We start from the raw sequence: 19475 nt of genomic DNA, 5'->3' as shown, positions 1-19475 counted from the left end.
GCACATTTTTGCACATGATTTTAATTGACACTGTCTGACTATTGTGTGTTCTAAATTACAATGAATATAAATAAAGATTTGTTATATAACTTTTTCTACATATATGTGGTTGTCTAATCTTTAGACCCAATGCGTTCAATAGGGACCAGCGGTCATTTGTAAGCAAAAGGTCCGTGATACTGTTGTGGAGAAGTTTAAAGCCGGAATTGGTTACAAAATGATTTCCAAAACTTTAAAGCTCCCAAGGATCACTGTGAAAGCAATTATATTGAGATGGAAGGAGTATCATGCCACTGCAAATTTACTAAGACCCGGCCGTCCATCCAAATTTTCTTCTCAAACCAGGAGAAGACTGATTAGAGATGCAGCCAAGAGTCCTATGATCACTTTGGATGAACTGCAGAGATCTACAGCTGAGGTGGGAGAGTCTGTCCAGAGGACAACAATCAGTCGTACACTGCACAAATCTGGCCTTTATGGAGGAATGGCAAGGAGAAAGACATTTCTCAAAAATATCCATAAAAAGTGTGGTTTAAAGTTTGCCACAAACCACCTGGGAGACACACCAAACATGTGGAAGAAGGTGCTCTGGTCAGATGAGACCAAAATCGAACTATTTGGGCACTTTGCCAAACGATATGTTTGGCGTAAAAGCAACACAGCTCATCACTGTGAACACACCATCCCCACTGTCAAACATGGTGGTGGCAGCATCATGGTTTGGGCCTGCTTTTCTTCAGCAGGGCCAGGGAAGATGGTTAAAATTGATGGGAAGATGGATGGGGCCAAATACAGCTCCATTCTTGAAGAAAACCTGTTGGAGTCTGCAAAAGACCTGAGACTGGGACGGAGATTTGTCTTTCAACAAGACAAGGACCCCAAACATAAAGCAAAATCTACAATGAAATGGTTCACAAATTAAAGTATCCAGGTGTTAGAATGGCCAAGTCAAAGTCCAGACCTGAATCCAATCAAGAATCTGTGGAAAGAGCTGATAACTGCTGGTCACAAATGCTCTCCATCCAACCTTACTCAGCTCGAGCTGTTTGCAAGGGATGAATGGGAAAGAATTTCAGTCTCTCGATGTGCAAAACTGATAGAGACCTACCCCAATTGCAGCTGTAATCGCAGCAAAAGGTGGCGCTACAAAGTATTAACTTAAAGGGGCCGAATAATATTGCACGCCCCAATTTTCAGTTATTTATTATTTAAAAAAGTTTAAAATAAGCAATAAATTTCTTTCAACTTCACAATTGTGTCCCATTTGTTGTTGATTCTTCATAACATTTACATTTTTATCTTTATGTTTGAAGCCTGAAATGTAGGAAAAGGTTGAAAAATTCAAGGGGGCCGAATACTTTCGCAAGGCACTGTATATCACAGTGCCTCAATACTACTTCCTGTGCTGGCCCCATTACGGTCCTGAAAAAGATGACATTTTGTATCTTTTTATGTACCTCATATTTTCAGTATGGTTTGTATTATTGTCTAGTAATGTATAGTACAGTGCTTTGTAATATGTTCATGCTATATATAAAAAATATAACAATAGATCAGACACTTTAGAAAGTTGTTTAAAAACTAGAGGAAACTTGAAATATTGTTTAATTAATCAAAAATAGAGTTGTTAATCTTCTAGTGATTTGGCAAAACGTCTTTAGCTGGAGCCATGATTGACACTCATCATTGTGTTATCTGTGTTATGTACTACAGTCATATGAAAAAGTTTGGGCACCCCTATTAATGTTAACCTTTTTTCTTTATAACAATTTGGGATTTGGGTTTTTGCAACAGCTATTTCAGTTTCATATATCTAATAACTGATGGACTCAGTAATATTTCTGGATTGAAATGAGGTTTATTGTACTAACAGAAAATGTGCAATCCGCATTTAAACAAAATTTGACCGGTGCAAAAGTATGGGCACCTCAACATAAAAGTGACATTAATATTTTGTAGATCCTCCTTTTGCAAAAATAACAGCCTGTAGTTTCTTCCTGTAGCTTTTAATGAGTTCCTGGATCCTGGATGAAGGTATATTTGACCATTCCTGTTTACAAAACAATTCCAGTTCAGTTAAGTTTGATGGTCGCCGAGCATGGACAGCACACTTCAAATCATCCCACAGATGTTCAATGATATTCAGGTCTGGGGACTGGGATGGCCATTCCAGAACATTGTAATTGTTCCTCTGCATGAATGCCTGAGTAGATTTGGAGCGGTGTTTTGGATCATTGTCTTGCTGAAATATCCATCCCCTGCGTAACTTCAACTTCGTTACTGATTCTTGCACATTATTGTCAAGAATCTGCTGATACTGAGTTGAATCCATGTGACCCTCAACTTTAACAAGATTCCCGATGCCGGCATTGGCCACACAGCCCCAAAGCATGATGGAACCTCCACCAAATTTTACTGTGGGTAGCAAGTGCTTTTCTTGGCCTGCCACTTCTGGGCTTAACAAGAACTGTACCTGTCTTCTTCCATTTCCTTACTATGTTCCTCACAGCGGAAACTGACAGTTTAAATCTCTGAGACAACTTTTTGTATCCTTCCCCTGAACAACTAGGTTGAATAATCTTTGTTTTCAGATCATTTGAGAGTTGTTTTGAGGAGCCCATGATGCCACTCTTCATAGGAGATTCAAATAGGAGAACAGCTTGCAAGTGGCCACCTTAAATACCTTTTCTCATGATTGGATACATCTGCCTATGAAGTTCAAAGCTCAATGAGGTTACAAAGCCAATTTAGTGCTTTAGTAAGTCAGTAAAAAGTAGTTAGGAGTGTTCAAATCAAGAAATTGATAAGGGTGCCCATACTTTTGCACCGGTCAAATTTTGTTTAAATGCGGATTGCACATTTTCTGTTAGTACAATAAAACTCATTTCAATCCAGAAATATTACATAGTCCATCAGTTATTAGATATATGAAACTGAAATCGCTGTTGTAAAAACCCAAATTGTTATAAAGAAAAAAGGTTAACATTAATAGGGGTGCCCAAACATTTTCATATGACTGTAAATCTACACATTAGTACAAGTACCCTATCACATTAAACTTTAATTAATAAATCAAAAATTTCCCTATCACTAAAATTCCTACAATACATCAGAAAAATAAATTAAATCAGAGTCAATATTCTGTGGTGAAATTTAGAATCATTATTGTTCTGCACTGACTATTTCTGGAGTGTGTAAATGGTATATAAAATGCATTACTGCCGAAATGTCTGCAGACGCCATCGGGAGTTAGTCCTACACGTGAGACCATGGTCTCTATAGTCGTTCCATAAAAGTTGTCAGTGAGATTGTTTAGCAATTCTCAGGTTAATTGGTGATTTTTGTTCATTATTCTTTTCAATTAATTTTCATAATGTATCATTGTCTCCATAGATCATGGGAGCTCATAAGGTTTGCTAGTTTTCCTTAGTTTCTGTTCTCTTTTTCTCATTATTTCATTAAATTTTTCTTCTTCAATTTTTTGTTTTTCTTGCTCTTCCTTTTTCATCTCTTCTTCTTCTTCCTTAAATCTAATTCCCAGCTCTTTTGACCACTATAGATAAAAAAATACAAAAGTAATGTTATTATTAATTATAGTAATTACATTTATTCTATATAGTCATAAAATTAAATATAATGTGGTTAATGTTATTATGAATAAAGAACAAAATATCCAAAAGAGTTAATGAGGACAAGCAGATGAAAAATCCATCTTAAAGGGTTGTTCTGTTTTTGTTTTTTTTTCTTCAGGAGAGCACCAGTCTCATAATCCCCATTGTAACTTTCCCGCCCCTCCGCTTTCTGTATGCTGGTGGAGTGGAGTGGTGCATTTCTAAAGATTGACAGTTGTAACCAGAGGGGTGGTCGCGCTGCTACCCTAAATTTTGCACTCGCGTATTCTATTAGTAAAGGAAACTTTGCCTCTTCAGCTCGGAAACACTGCAGGTGCAATGAAGCTGGCCATATCGGCTGGTTACTGGCCATCATTGAGATTGGTAGTCTAAGCAATGAGCTCTATTCAATACAGTTACAGAGATTATATAGAAATGACAGCATAAAGCCCAGTAAACTGAAATCAGGGTCTTTGTCCCTACATCCTGCTGCTCTCAGCTTTTGTGGTTCAAAAACCTGGTGATAGATTCTCCTTAACCCCTTTATGACTATGTTCAAGGCCCTGTTTTTCACCGGACATGTTGGCTGATCTGATCAGCCGTCATGTGCAGTTTACAAGTGCAGGTGGATTGGATATCTACCTGTGCCTGGTAACTAGTTGAATCCAACTGTCAATCTCTGACAGCTGGATTTAATGCACTCTAGCGGGGAGTGAGCAGTTTCCCGTTGCCATCGACAGCCTCGTGACGTGATCACGGAGAGCCGATGGGTTGTCATGAAAGCCGGGGTGGTCTGCTGATGAGCCCTGTCACTGTCATTACAAAGTTCCTGTGAACAGATCATCAGCATTTCTGCTTTTCAGAAGGATGCTAAATCAGGAGCTGTAGTGTTCCACTGCAAATCGCATATGAATGATTGATCAGATGACAACTACTCAAACCACATCGGGGGGGGGGGGGGGGACTAGAGAATTCTTGCCCCAGGTGCTGGAAACCTAGATTCGCCTCTGGATATGTGTGTGTGTGTGTGTGTGTGTGTGTGTGTGATTGAGCCTAGAATGCATGACTCTTGATGGGATATAGATATATGTGAAGACATATACATTACTCACAAAGTTAGGGATATTTGGCTTTCATGTGAAATTTCATGATAATCCTAAAATGAAGTCTAACCTTTTCAGGAGAACTTAATGGTACTTTTTTAAAACTTTTGAATGTACATATCCAGCTGTTCAATGTTTCAGTGCTTTTTGCACAACTTGCTGTTCTCTAACATCAGCATGGTCTGACTTGCCAGGAAACCTAACCACACCACCAGGCACAGGCATCTTAGTTTTACATGGGCCAGGAAGCATCTACACTGGGCAAGGGGCCAGTAGGCCTCAGTGGTGTTCACTTGTGAAAGTAAATTAACGCTGAGCAGAAATGATGGCCGCCAATCATGTTGGAGACATCAAGGAGAGCACAATGCATTAGCCACAGTTGTTAACAGATGAGCCTTTGGTGGTGGTCTTACATTGCAGACAGGTATCTCTTGTCAATACAGAACTGCCCTACACTTTATGAATTGTACAGTGACAATCCCCTACTACTTGAATAACATCATTAATCCAGTCTTTGTGCTTCTGCAATGAACAACATAGGCCTAATTTCAGCTGCATGGCCCCCAATGCTTAAACAGATCAAGATCGCATCGTTAGGGAACGGCTGCTGGAGACCGGGGTTTCTCCAATGGAGTAGCCTGCATTTTCTCTAAACCTGAATCCCATAGAAAACTTATATAGTGGCTCGTATATCTGTACCCTAGACCCTCAATGACCTGAAGGCTGCCCTGATTGGTATGCCATGCCACAACAGACAATAACTTGACTTGTGAACAGCATGAGCTATCTTTATCAAGCTGTAATTGATGCTCAAGGCCACATGACTAGTTGCTGACATATTGACAATTTTTGTGAGGATTATACCCACCAATGTTGTTGGCTTCTGTTTCAATATATTGAGATGAGGAAATCACCATTGCATATTGCTAGTTAAATGCCCTACTTTAGTGTTTTTACGGTTTACAAAAATTTCACTGAAAGCCAAATATCTCTAACTTTTTGTGAGTAGAGTATGTGTATGTATGCGCTCTGTATACATGAATGCGTGCTAGGTGTGTATACATATGTGCTTGTGTGTTCGGAGTATAAATGTGCATGTGCTATGTGTGAGTATACATACTTATCTTTCTGTGTGTTTGTGTACGTGCTCGGTGTATGTGTGTGTGTGTATTTGCTTGGTGTATATGTAGCGCCCCACGGGGCCTAAGGGGTTACCCGTCACCGGGCCAGTGGTTTTGTGGGGCTGCTGTGACTGGCCTGACCAAGCTCCATGGTCCCGTTGGCTACACGTAATGACAGGTGCAAGTGTGCAAGGCTGCCTTTGGGGTACCGGTCACCGCCGTGCTGGGACCCAGCCGATCCCGGGTAAGCAAGGAGCAACTGCAGGTGTCCGTGACCATGTAAGACCTTTCTCCTCTGCGCCTGTAGTATAATGTGGATCCCCATGGCATGAAGTGACTTGGGGACTCTAGTTCCACGTTGTGTCTCATTCAAAATGGGGTTAGCCCGGGGACTACCTAGTCTACCCGCGGCCCTGTAGAATTGATGAAGAAGCATGAAGTATGGTCCATCCTAGGGGTCTGCAACCTGACTGCACCAGCCTCCAAGGGAGCGGTTCCTTGAGCTTCCCCTCGGCTGACGTGTTCTCATCAGTCTCACTGGCTCACCCGACAGTCTGCAGCTGCTCCTGGTCCACCTGGTTCCGGTTCCCTCCAGTCTGCCAGCTTCTACGAGTCCATGATGTCCTAGTACTCTATCTCTCACTCTCCTTCTGTGTCTCTGACTGACTCTTCTGCCCGGTCGGTCCCCCCCTGGGGGGAGCTGGGTCAGAGACCCCCCCCAAGGAGCTGTTGTTGGTTCTCTGTCTCGGGCTGATCTGTTTCTCCTTCCGAAGTGATTTCCTGTGTGCTCCTACTCTTCACTCCTAGTGCCCCCTCCCTCTAGATGACTCACTCTCCCCACTGCCATGGTAACCACCTTTGCCCCGATTTCAGTGTGAATGCACCTGGTTTCCTGCTTGTGTAACTTGATATGAACACAGGATGTTGTGCAAAGCTTCAGACACCAACGATTAACTCCCTCTAACCTGGATCAGTACAGAACTCTAAATCAGATGCAATACTCTGTGACGCCTGAGGCCTCAGGGGCGCCACATATACATGTGTGTGCCATCTGTGTATTTACATATGTGTGTTTGGGTGTTTGTGTGTTTGGTGTGCACATCCATTTGTGCTATGTGTTTGTATACACATGTTCTACGTAACATAAAGTGTATGTGCCACATACTGTGTGTATTAGCATCCAAATTTATAATCCCAGTAGCACAGATGAGAGTTCATAAGTGGAAACATGTCTGCAACCATCCAAAGAACACGCAAAATGCTGTTCATTCGTTAGGTCATTGGATTGTTCATGATGGAATAACAATCATTGTTCTCAGCAGCACATTCCCCAGCGCAAACTGCCTATATGCTGTTATTAACATGACACTGTATGGGGTCAGATTGATCTATTAGTGATTATTCTGTCCCCATCATTCTTCTTCATCCTGTGAAAAAGAGACCGGGAAACAAACACCAAAGGATTTGAATATTCAGTGGCGTAACTATAAACTTTGTGGCCCCGGGGCAAAACTTCATAGTGGGGCCCCTCAACATTTCAGTTACTAGAGGTTCTGCGGAACATGGTGAAGCCTGCTACGCATTGTTGTATACAACACACAGGCTTCACCACGTTCTGCAAGACCTTTAATAGAATTTTGTTTATGATGCAAGTTTTAGAAGTTAAATATTCAGTGAATAATATGTTTGGAAAATTAATAAGGTGAAAAATTCCAAATATTGCACAATTTTCAAATAACTGTATATGTTTATTAAATATTAAGTATTTTTAAACAGTATATATTTAAACTTTATTCACTTAAGCATAACATTACTTAAATGTTACCAATTTGTTCAGTTTTAAACAGCTACTTAAACATTTGTTTCCTAACTTTCAGAGAAGCAAATTCATCAATTACTTTGTCAAAGGCGCCACGGCCACCTACTGGCAATGAGACAGTGCGGCTGCCCAGGGTATGTGCACTGTGTCCAGCCACTCTCTCCAGGAGGAGAAAGACTGGAGCTGACATTTCTGCCTCCCCCAGCAGGTGCCAGACACCAAATACAACCCAGGACCACAGGTACAGCAGCAGTCACTATTGCTCCCTCCAGAGGCAGATGACTGAGAAGATAGATACTGCATGACCCGGAGCCTGGAGGAATGTGTGATTATGGAGACTTCTACCTCCTACCCTCCCTCTCACAGCAGTATAGACCTGCAGACTGGAGAGGGGCAGGGCTTCTCACAGTTTGTCACAGAGATATTTGTGTCTGCTGAGACTGTCTGTCTCCTCACAAAACAAGACCTCAGTGTCAGTGCACGTCGCGTCGCAGCCGCTGCCTGAACTGCCTGGCGCGACACCACACAATCAGCTAACAGTCTACTGTCTGCCATAGAGCTCCTGTTACTAAGCGAAATAGCGTTTCCCTGTTTAAAGTAAACAAACATTTACGCTTGCACTTTCATGGATCTTTTCGTTATTTTTATTAACTTTAAACTCGAATAATATAGGAGCTGGGTATTTTATGACAAATTAAAGTATTAAGATACAAAATTTTTTCCCATCAGTTTGGGGCCCCTTGGGTGGTTGGGGCCCCGGGGCAGTGCCCCGGCTGCTTGTAGTTACGGGCCTGTGAATATTGTCAACTGCGCTCATTAACCAGGCTAAACTCAGCTCATATAAATGTAACCTAAATGTCTGAGCGTGATGGTGCAATATGTGAGCATTTAGTGACCGCTTTAAACTTTTGCCTAGGGCCCCACTTCTTCTAATACCGGCCCTGCTCTGTAGCCCAGAGCAATGAGGATTCTGTGTGCTTTCCTACTGCTATGTGCATAAGGGAACAATATTAAATTGATGTTAAACTATGTGTTCAACATAACATTACATATACAAATTGAACGTAGATTACTTTATAAAAAGTGCCATATTCTTCCCAAGGGTAATACAATATTCTCCGATGTGAAGTAAGTGCCTATACTTAGAAGTATTGTTATGGTTACTGTAGTTACCGTCCATGCATCACACTAGATCTCCAGATGTACGTTATCTAATTGATTGTTATGGCATTATTTATGGGCTTTAACTTGCTATCTTGCAGTTCCTGTTACATTTAATGAAAAATATGAACAGAATAATAATTCAATAATTGGCTCCTGACTCTTAATATTTAATATAGTGAGAAACAAAGTGTTTATTTTAGAGACACTTAATTAATAAAGGAAGTCACAAATGAACACAACTTAATATATGCTTGGTAAATTGCAAGTAATCTATACAACTAAATATCTTGTTAGTAAAAGCAATGCCAACAAGGCTGTGAAATATGAATAATTAGTCTTGAAGATTTATGTTGCGAAGAATTAATTTTTATGATGAAGAAGAAAGAGCAAAAACTATTATTTCTGTCCTATATATTATTCTGAAAAACTGCAAAACAGAGAACGTTTGATAACTGCAGAGAAATACCATTAGAAATATTCTTCTGTATCTTAAATGCCATTTTGCTTAATAAATATAATGTAAATAACAGATTTTCCATACCCATACAATCCTTTAAGTGTTGGGAACCACTGGCTACAATCTCAGCATGCTGGCCACAGAGCAGATAGGGGATTGAAGTGCATTACGGCTTTATGAATGGATGGAAATGATCCAGTTATAGAATACATTTCTGTACATGCAAACTGGTCAATTCCGCTAGCATTAAAAATGACCAGATCAATCCACTATGGATCAACCTCGAGTCGAATTTCCACAAGTTTGCAGGCAGATTGCTGAACTCTTAAACACACAAGAGGATCGATTGGAAATCGCATGATCACAGGAGCAACAACTCATACATCATATTGAAAACAAAGGCACTAAGAGTCTTTACATTTGCAATAAAAGGATATCCACACAAGCAAAATTAGAATATATTAAATATTTATTAAAGTGCTGAAGGGTATAACAATGATTAAATACATATAATAATAGAATAACCAGAAGGGAGCTGTGCTGGAGGGAAAGAGAACCCCACGTGTCCCAGAAACTAGAAAGGGAGTTAGTTCCCCAAATCTAGAAGTGATCATAAAAGATTAACGGCAAATGCCAATGGTGAGAGGCAGCTGCATGAATGATTTAAGCCTCACATGTAGTAATTAAACTACCGTGTGTAATATAGTAGAGGCAGCGTTACTCACCAGAAGGGATCACAGTGAAACCGGGATAAAACACGTGGGGACCGGCGTCCCAACACGTGTTTCGCGTTGGTGTGCTTCGTCGGGGGACATTGCTGAACTCTGCAGCAGCCATAGAGCAGGCTAAAAAAATCAAGTGTGACAAAGCAGGCTTTCCCATAATGCTACGTAACAATCACATCACCTGGTTTAGGGCATGGGGACTATCACAGCTATAAAAGAAATTGGGAGCCGGCAAAATCTATTTTAGGATTTTACAGGCTAGGAAAAGGATGTCAGAGAGTGCAGCTCATTAGATAAAAATATAGAAAAATGCCTAATCTGAATGTGGTATATTACTGCAGTAAAGTACACACTCTGATGGTAACCTTCCCTTCCAGAAGTCTCACATCCAGTCTCCTTCAGAGTCCGAACATAACTAGAGGAAATGTTTAGAGAGAATCTGCTCGGGTAGTGGACGAGGTTTACATGCCAAATAAGGTTAACCTGGTACCTTGATGGTTAAGGGACCTGGGCACTAGAGTCTTGTCCTCTGGCTCCTATTGTTAGGGGCCACTTAACACGATGATTGGTCACTCATTTCAATGCTGTTCGCAATCTGTGTCTTTCTCAACACTTGAGGTTCACGCTATCTCACCTTCTGTTTCCTCTCCTTTTTTGCCACAAACCATCCACTGTACGTGACCTATACAACTGACCAACTATACGTCCATCACTTTCCCTCACTAGGTGTTCACAGACTCTTCTAGAATGAACAGTCACTTTCTATATCAACTAACCCCTCCTCTTGGGGGCTAGCCTCAACACTTAACTACTTCTGACCCTGCTTCTGTTGCTGGGTAGAAGTCAACTTTCTTCCACAGGATAATATAAACATCATAAATATCACATTACCAATACTTATCACAAGAACACGTTAAAAAGGCAAACATAACAATACATGATATTACAAGGCCGTGATTTGTGTCTTCAGAGGTAGGAACGCAACTGCAACAGTCTACCACTCTTACAGCCACCACCATTCTTTTTTTATGGTCTATGAGAATGGCGAATGTAGCGGAGTACTGTAATCCAGTGGATATGTGATAATTGGTAATTTGGTATAAACCCTTTACTTTGCCAGTAACTCAAAGTTTTAAATCTGGACAGCTCATTTAGCATAGGGCTATACAGAATTAGTGCCCAGTTGTACATGCTCCATCTCACATCCAATGGATTAATTCAACAAACGAACAGTAAAGGGATCAAGCAGCACTATGAAATCCCAGTCCATTATGGAGATCCACAGAAACATTTCTAAACAGTTTGTAAACATTACTAAAAGTTATTACAGAACTTCAAGTATACTTATCTTCAATAAGGATAAATTGAACTCTTTGCACTCAAGCAACACAAAAAATATATTTAATAATCCTGAAGAAATGATATGCAAAAGCATGAAAAAGATAAAATGTGTGTGATGGCAATATCACAATATAGTGAAAACACATTCTGCACCGTGACATTGCTTTTACTTTCAACTTTTAAAAGAATATAATGAAAATATGGTGGTTAGTACTAATGAAGTGGTGCTGCATGTTTGTGAAGTTGAGGCCAGGGTCACACTAGCGTATAGCATTGGATGTAAGAGAATTGGATGCGCTATGCTAATGAACTTGGCTCAAACTCTGCTACAAGCGTGTGTAGCGTGCCATTATACTGTGCTCCAATTCTCCTGGATGCGAGAATCAGAGCACAAGTGCGGTGACGATGGAGAGATTAATTTATTCATTTTCTCCATTGCCTCTCTCTGTGTATATCGGACTGCACTCGGATGAGACATGCATGGGTGCACATGATCCAATATTCGCTGCCAATCGCAGCATGCTGCAGATCTGACCTGCAACATTGACTCACATTGGTCTGAATACATAGAAAGATTTTCTCCCATTGCACTTGTCCAATTTATTCGCTAATGTGAGCTAGCCCTTACAGTAATATCATCAATATACTGATGATATCTTTTCTTCTTCAATGTATACACCACAATTCCAGGATTACAATATTTTTAGTAGCTTAAAAAAAAAATAGATTTAAAAAAACTTTTTTTTTACTATAAAAACATAGATATTGTTTGTTCAGCAATGTACTGCAATAATAGATCTAATTACAGAGGTAGAGAATACCAGAAATAGTCCTTTATTCCAACTACTATAGTTACAGTAAGTCACATTGACTATATTATTGTTCCAGTCTTAAGAGAAAAAGAAATCTATTGCTATTGACCTGAGTAATAACATCCAGTGCAATTCTCATATAATTTCCCCATGTACATTCATCTATGCTTATTCTTTTCATGATTGTGTATATTTTAAAACATAACCCAGCTGGGTAAAAAGCAGGGACAGGCTTCCAATTGCAAAGGATCTGCATAGTGCGATGGAAGGCCGCTCACCTTATGGCTGTGCAAATAAAGGCAACATTGATCATGTACAGTCTGATTAAGTAATTATTATAGCTCACACATTAGACTTATTGTATGGAGGACAATGCACACGGCTGGAGCGAAGCTCATATTCTAAAAAATATATAGTGATTTTAATGAAGTACAGCTACATCATAAGCACACCTCTCTCATCTTCTCTATGATGTGTATCCTACATTTAGCAGCAATTTAACCCCTATGCAGGCTATATCTCCTATTGTCATTTGTTCCTAAGCTCTAGAGTTCGCAAGGACTAGCCAACTCACATACAAAGAAATCCAAACCAAAGAAATGAGCCGGAACACATATTGGTATAAGTGAAAACATTAACAGACAAAGGCTAAAAACAAATAAGCAAATAAACTCCAGTAAGTTAATAAATAACTAGTAATAGTACATGTAAATAACATGGGGTACTTAAGTGACACTATTTTGATCAAATAGTATTTATAGCTAAAAATTAAGAGCGCAAATATACATTTCTTTACAACTCCATAATATTATTATTTTATTATTATTATTATTTATTTTTATAGCGCCATTTATTCCATGGCACTTTACAGTGAAAGAGGGTATACATACAACAATCATTAACAGTACATAATACCTGCAAAAACAGGTATGGGAGTAGGGAGAGGTATTGGAAGACCATGTTCACACTGCATATGGAACATTGCATTTAGAAAATACCAGGGAGCTCCCAGCAGTTGCACAATGCAGTGTCATAATAAGAAAAAAAATCTATATTTATATACTGTACATATATATATATATATATATATATATATATATATATATATACTAGCTGTACTACCCGGCTTCGCCCAGGTTAATAACTGCTGTTAACAAAATAGAATGTATTAACAAAAATGTATTCTGCACACAAACAAATAGATATAAATGTAATTATAATGTCTGTCTCCCCCTCTGTGTATATCTCTGTCTCTCTATCTCTTTGTCTGTCTCTTTGTCTGTCTGTCTCTGACTGTCTCTGTCTCTTTCTCCGTCTGTCTCAATCTCGTTCCCTGTCTGTCTATCTATCTCTTTCCCTGTCTGTCTATCTATCTCTGTCACTTTCCCTGTCTGACTTTTTCCCTCTCTGTCTCTTTCCCTCTCTTTCCCTCTGTCTCTTTCCCTGTGTCTGTCTCTTTGTCTGTCTCTTACCCTGTCTGTCTCTTTCCTCTCTTTCCCTGTCTGTCTGTTTCCCTCTGTCTGTCTCTGTCTCTTTGTCTGTGTCTATCTCTTTACCTGTCTGTCTGTCTCTTAAGCTGTCTCTCTCTTTCCTTCTCTATCTCTTTCCCTCTGTCTTTTTCCCTGTGTCTGTCTCTTTGTCTGTCTCTTTACCTGTCTTTGTCTGTCTCTTACCCTGTCTGTCTCTTTCCCTCTCTTTCCCTGTTTTTGCTTCCCTGTATCTGTCTCTGTCTCTTTGTCTGTCTCTTTACCTGTCAGTCTCTTAACCTGTCTCACTCTTTCCCTCTCTTTCCATGTCTGTCTCTTTTCTTGTCAGTCTGTCTCTTTGTCTGTGTCTGTTTCTTACCCTATCTATGTCTGTTTTTTCCCTGTCTGTGTCTGCCTCTTTCCCTGTCTGTGTCTGCCTCTTTCCCTGTCTGTGTCTGACTCTTTCCCTGTCTGTGTCTGTCTCTTTCCCTGTCTGTGTCTGTCTCATTCCCTGTCTGTGTCTGTCTCTTTCCCTGGCTGCATTGTGACACACCAACATTCCATATAAGGGCGTGGCTGTGCATTCTTCTGAAGTTCTGGCTGCACTGTGGCTCCCAGCTCCATTCGCTTTAATGGAGGCAGGTTTTTTGGTGAATAACTGTACAGAGCGGGGTTAAAATTTCCCCTCAAAACATAGCCTATGTTGCTCTCGGGGTCCAGAAGTGTGAGTGTGCACATTTTTGTGGCTGTAGCTGCGACGGTACAGATGCCAATCCCGGACATACATACACACACACACACACACACATACACACATTCAGCTTTTTATATATATATATATATATATATATATATATATAAAATATAAAAAGGCCCACACACCTATAATGTTAAATTAATATTATGGTGCACAAATAAACTGTGGCCAATATGCAAGTGTAAATGAGTAGCCCTCCTTTGAAAAATTAGATTTTAATTAATATCTCATTGAAATATAAGGAAAAAAATCCCAAATCTTGACAAAACTGAGTGCAATAGATACATTTTTTACCCATAACATGAAAATGAATTCATAAAATTGCTTTTATTATTCAAGCTTTTTTTGGGGGCGACACCCATGCATGCTTATTTGTAGTTTACACCATATTGTGTTGTGTGAAACACTCAGTCCGGATTGTCTTTTTACTTCTTTTAATAACTGCAGTGAACTTGCATGTTGATTTTATTCAACCATTCTCATCAGAAAACAGTCCTGTTTAGGTGTAAACTTACATGGTCTGCTAGGATATTTATGTGGGATAGTTGATCAAGATGAGTTCCTTGAGAGGTATAGTTTCCAGAATGGTTTAGTTGTGGGGGGTTTCTGCTGTTTTGACATGCTAGGGGATCATCAAATGACATGGTGTCCACTATCTAGCTATCTAGACTGGAGATCAAAATTTGAGACCAACACACAATTTCCTAAATGTTAAGGTCGTTGTGTAGTCCTATGTGATTATATCCTAACATGAGTAAACTAGCAGAATTTTACGCTTATTTCATAAACTGAATGTATTGTAAAGCACATAATAAATATGTAAATGAGATAAATGAAAAAGAACAATGATCAAAATTAGAAAACACTTTCAGATACCTGCAAGTTATTGTTGTTAATCTGGCACCTGGTGCTAATTTCCTTAATTATATAACAAACCCTGTTTAACTGGCAGCCTAACTTTCAAGTTTGCACTGACTTGCTGTGCCATTCCAAAGTGACTGAAACCCTCCATAAGAAGGTTGTCCAGATGAAGGCCAAAGAGGTGACCCTATCAGCCACAGCAAGAGAATTTGGTCGTTTCAAGTCTGTGATTTTGAGAATCTTGCATCTTTACAACTCCACAAACTGTTTCAAGTCCCTCAAGAAAACTGGTCGCCCTCAAAAGACAAATGCAAGCGAGGACAGGATAATGTAGAGAATCTCCACGGGTAACATTTCAAAACTGCAGCTGGAATTGCTCAACAGTTCAACACTGAGCAGGGTAAGGATCTGTCTAGCCATGCAGTTTACAACGTTGAAGACCATTTGGACTTTTTCTCTTCTCCCCATCCTCTCTGGTTTCTCCTCTCCCCCTGTTTCCCCCCTGTTCCCCCCTCCTTTGTCTTCCCCCCTCCTTTTTTTTAATTTCTTCCTCCTATATTCTTTTCAGGGGGTTTCTTCCCCTAATGTTAGTGGGGCCTGGTTACTCGCTGCTGTCTCACTATCCTTCCAAATCCCCTTCCTTAAATCTTAAATTGTACAGACCCACACTTTGGCGGGGGGTAAGCTATCTTGATTTGCTATTACATATGGAGTTTGCTTGCCCTTATTGTTATGCATAATGGCCTTATGTCTGCAAGCCCTTGTTTTGTTGAGGTCTATTTATAAATAAATAATTAAAAAAAAAAGAGCATTTGGACTGAAATCCCACCCTGCTGTGACCAAACCTCTCATTAGCAGAAAGACTCAAAAGGCTAGACACAGCTTCGGTGAGGAGCAGGTTGTGCGGACAGAGGAGAAGTGGTCTACAGTTCATTTTAGTGATGAAAGCAAGTATAATTTATTTGGGTCTGATGGGAAACATTATATTTGTCGACAAACTGGGGAAAGACTGGACCCAAAGTGTGTTAAGAAGTGAGTGAAAAGTGGTGGAGGAAGTGTCATGGTTTCGGGAATGTTTCCTGCAGCCAGAATTGGACCTCTCATACTCGTACAAATACATGGCAGAGTGAATGTAAGTGTGTATCATACCCTTCTTCAAAAACACATGGTTCCTTGACACAGGTCAATGCCGCCGTCACACAGCAAAATGGATAAAGCAGTTCCTTGAAACAGAAAACATTGAAACAATGAAATGGCCAGCCGAGAGTCCTCCTAATCTAAACCAATTAGAAAACCTCTGGAAAATTCCTGGTGACGAAGTTATGGCCAAGAAACTCACAGAACTGTGGAAGAGACTGAAAGAAGAGTGGACAAAAATCACACCAGAGCAGTGTGTGGGACTAGTGATGTCCTGTGGCCGCAGATGTGCTAAAGTCATTCAAAGCAAAGGCCTGTACACTCCCTACTGATTGGTGACGGTTGTTACCGTCAGAAAATTTAGTTATAATCTTTCTCTGTGCTACAGTCATTGTTGTTTTCTATTTATGATCATCAGTCTTTGGGCAAAATAAAGGTTTTATGTTGATAAACTTTGCATATTTTGTAAAACACTGTTCTAGTGGCATGGTGTACCCGTTACAAAAAACCTTCAAATGTTGAGCAATGTAGATTACATGATCTCTGAAAAAAGCAAGTGATCATACATTGTTCTCTAATTTTGATCTCCAGTATAATCCAGCTAAAATTGTAATCCAAAATTTAAATGGTGTTCCTCCCTTTCCAAGATCTACTGTGCATCCAACAGTAGTTTTCAACCACATATGAGGTATTGGCATACTCAGGAGAAATTGCACAAATTGTATGTTCTATTATCTCCTGTTGCCCTTGTAGAATTAAAAATTTGGGGCTGAAGCAATATTTTTGTGGGAAAAAAGTAAAATTTTTGTTTTTTCCTTCCTCATTGCTTTAGTTCCTGTGAAACACTTAAAGGGTAATTACATTTCTTGAGTGCGATTTTGAGTACTTTGACAGGTGAGGTTTTTAAAATGGTGTCACTTTGGGGTATTTTCTGTCAAATAGGACCCTAAAAGTAACTTCAAATATGATGTGATCCCTTAAAAACTTGGTTTTGTAAATTTTGGTCGAAAACTTTGAAATTGCTGATAAACTTTTAACCCTTAACAAAAAAAAGTACACCTATATATATATATATATATATATATATATATATATTTTAAAAATGCTGCTTATATAAAATAGACATGTGCCACATGTTATTTATTAACGATTTGGTGTGGTATGACTATCTGGTGTAAGGGCATAAAAATTAAAAATTCCAAAACTGTGACATTTTCAAACTTTTTGCCAAATTTTTGTTATTTTCATATATAATCGCAAATCGAAAAAAAAAATTACTGCTAACATGAAGTGAAATGTGTCAGGAAAAAAGTCTCAGAATCACAGGGAAATATTGTTTAAAAGAACAGAGAGTCCTCAGTGGTTGATACCTTTTAATGGCTAACTGAAAAGATGGTAATAATTGCAAGCTTTCGAGACTACTCAGGTCTCTTCATCAGGCATGGTATAACACAAAATCTGAAGAGTCACGTATTTATACACAACAGGACTTAGAATAGTGCAGTAAAAAAAAAAAAAAAAAAAAAAAAAAAGAACAAGTTATATGAAACAGAACTATCTCTATGGCAGGGGGACAAGCTGTTCTAGCCATAAATACTGCACTATTCTAAGTCCTGTTGTGTATAAATACGTGACTCTTCAGATTTTGTGTTATACCATGCCTGATGAAGAGACCTGAGTAGTCTCGAAAGCTTGCAATTATTACCATCTTTTCAGTTAGCCATTAAAAGGTATCAACCACTGAGGACTCTCTGTTCTTTTAAACAATTTTTTTATCTCTACTGGCTAACACGGTACAAAGATATATTTTACTTGTAGGGAAATATTGAAGTGTTCCAGTGTTATTACCTTATAAAGTGACGCTGATCAGAATTGTATAATATGTCTTGGAAAGGAAGGTGAAAACAATCTTGGGGGTTAAGGTGTTAAAATCAGCTCCAATTTATCTAAAGTCAAAATGAGACTGACTACCACCAGAGTGAGGTGTCAGATTATACTTCCTATTATACTCTGTAGATGGGAGGGTAAAGGAGGAGTGAGTTGCACTCAGAACAAGGAAACATACTGATTTGTGCTGCATCTTCAAAGCAAGTATTATACTTCAGTACAGTTCTGATTCACAGCAACACAGCTTAGCACTGCTTTAGAATATCTTCTGTGTTGCTGTAAAGTGCCGGAAAGGGGCAGTCGTGGGCGAGGGTTGCAGTCCTGAACCCACCACAGCACAGTTCAGTGGTGTAAGGAGTATGTATGGAGGTGGTACCTTTTTGGTGCTGTCCTTCTGAGTCCCATTCACTTCCATGGGCCTTGCGCCACGTACGATCAGTAAGGAGATGACCACCAGGTAAAACTTCCATAACTTTACTGAATAAATGTTTAACAGTTGCTTTCACTTTTCTTAAGGCAGATTAATCATCATCATCATCTCATCATCATCATCATCCTCCTCATTTACAGTCATTCATTTCTGTACCCATCTCGGCTCTACAGTGATGGCCACTATGGGGCAACTTATCCTCCTGTTCCTGACCCAATCCCTCAGCATGATGGCGGATCGATCGGCTCGGCGCACAAATGGATAGACCAAGCTGCCCTCCTGCTGCGCCTGTGTTCCCTCAGGTACTGACAGGTGCCGGCCCAAGGTAGGGGCACCCAACTCCTTCTTTCTCTGCTCTCTTGTCTTACACTTTACTGCAAATGAGCTCCCTTCTTTTGGTATTCTTCTCTCATCTCACTTCTCCAATCCTGCCTCTGTCACCTCCACACTGTTTTCTTCACTCTGCTTCATCCGACCCTGTAGGTCCTCTCTTTCTTGTTCTGCTCATTCTTCCATCCTTTCCCTATCTCTCTTCGGCCTGCAATAGCTCTGCCCTGTCACTCCCTAGTCATCCTTTCTCACTAAGGGACCTGGTGGTAGCCGGCCATATTACACAGAAGGTAAAGTCATACAATACAATAATACTATACAATGCAGTAATATAAAACCATACACATATACATTACAATTCCATAAGTCACCAGCTTGAAGTGGGGGCGGTAGGGCACCGGACACCCTATTACACTGCGAGAATTGAAATGTGAAGTTTACATACACTATCTAA

General features: G+C 39.7%; 1 protein-coding gene across 1 annotated transcript in view; it reads right to left on the bottom strand.

Moving 5' to 3' along the window:
* Positions 1-2990: 2990 nt before the first annotated feature.
* Positions 2991-19475, bottom strand: part of TMEM232 (transmembrane protein 232) — a 383971-nt gene continuing 367486 nt past the window's right edge. The window contains exon 14 of the mRNA XM_075341901.1: positions 2991-3553. Within this exon, the coding sequence (XP_075198016.1) occupies positions 3395-3553 (159 nt within the window). The 3' untranslated portion in view covers positions 2991-3394. The remainder of the gene's footprint in view (positions 3554-19475) is intronic.

Source organism: Anomaloglossus baeobatrachus, chromosome 1 (assembly GCF_048569485.1).
Source record: "Anomaloglossus baeobatrachus isolate aAnoBae1 chromosome 1, aAnoBae1.hap1, whole genome shotgun sequence".
Lineage (NCBI taxonomy): Eukaryota > Metazoa > Chordata > Amphibia > Anura > Aromobatidae > Anomaloglossus > Anomaloglossus baeobatrachus.
The sequence above is the reverse complement of the archived record's forward strand: the minus strand, read 5'-3'. Positions and strand labels throughout refer to the sequence as shown.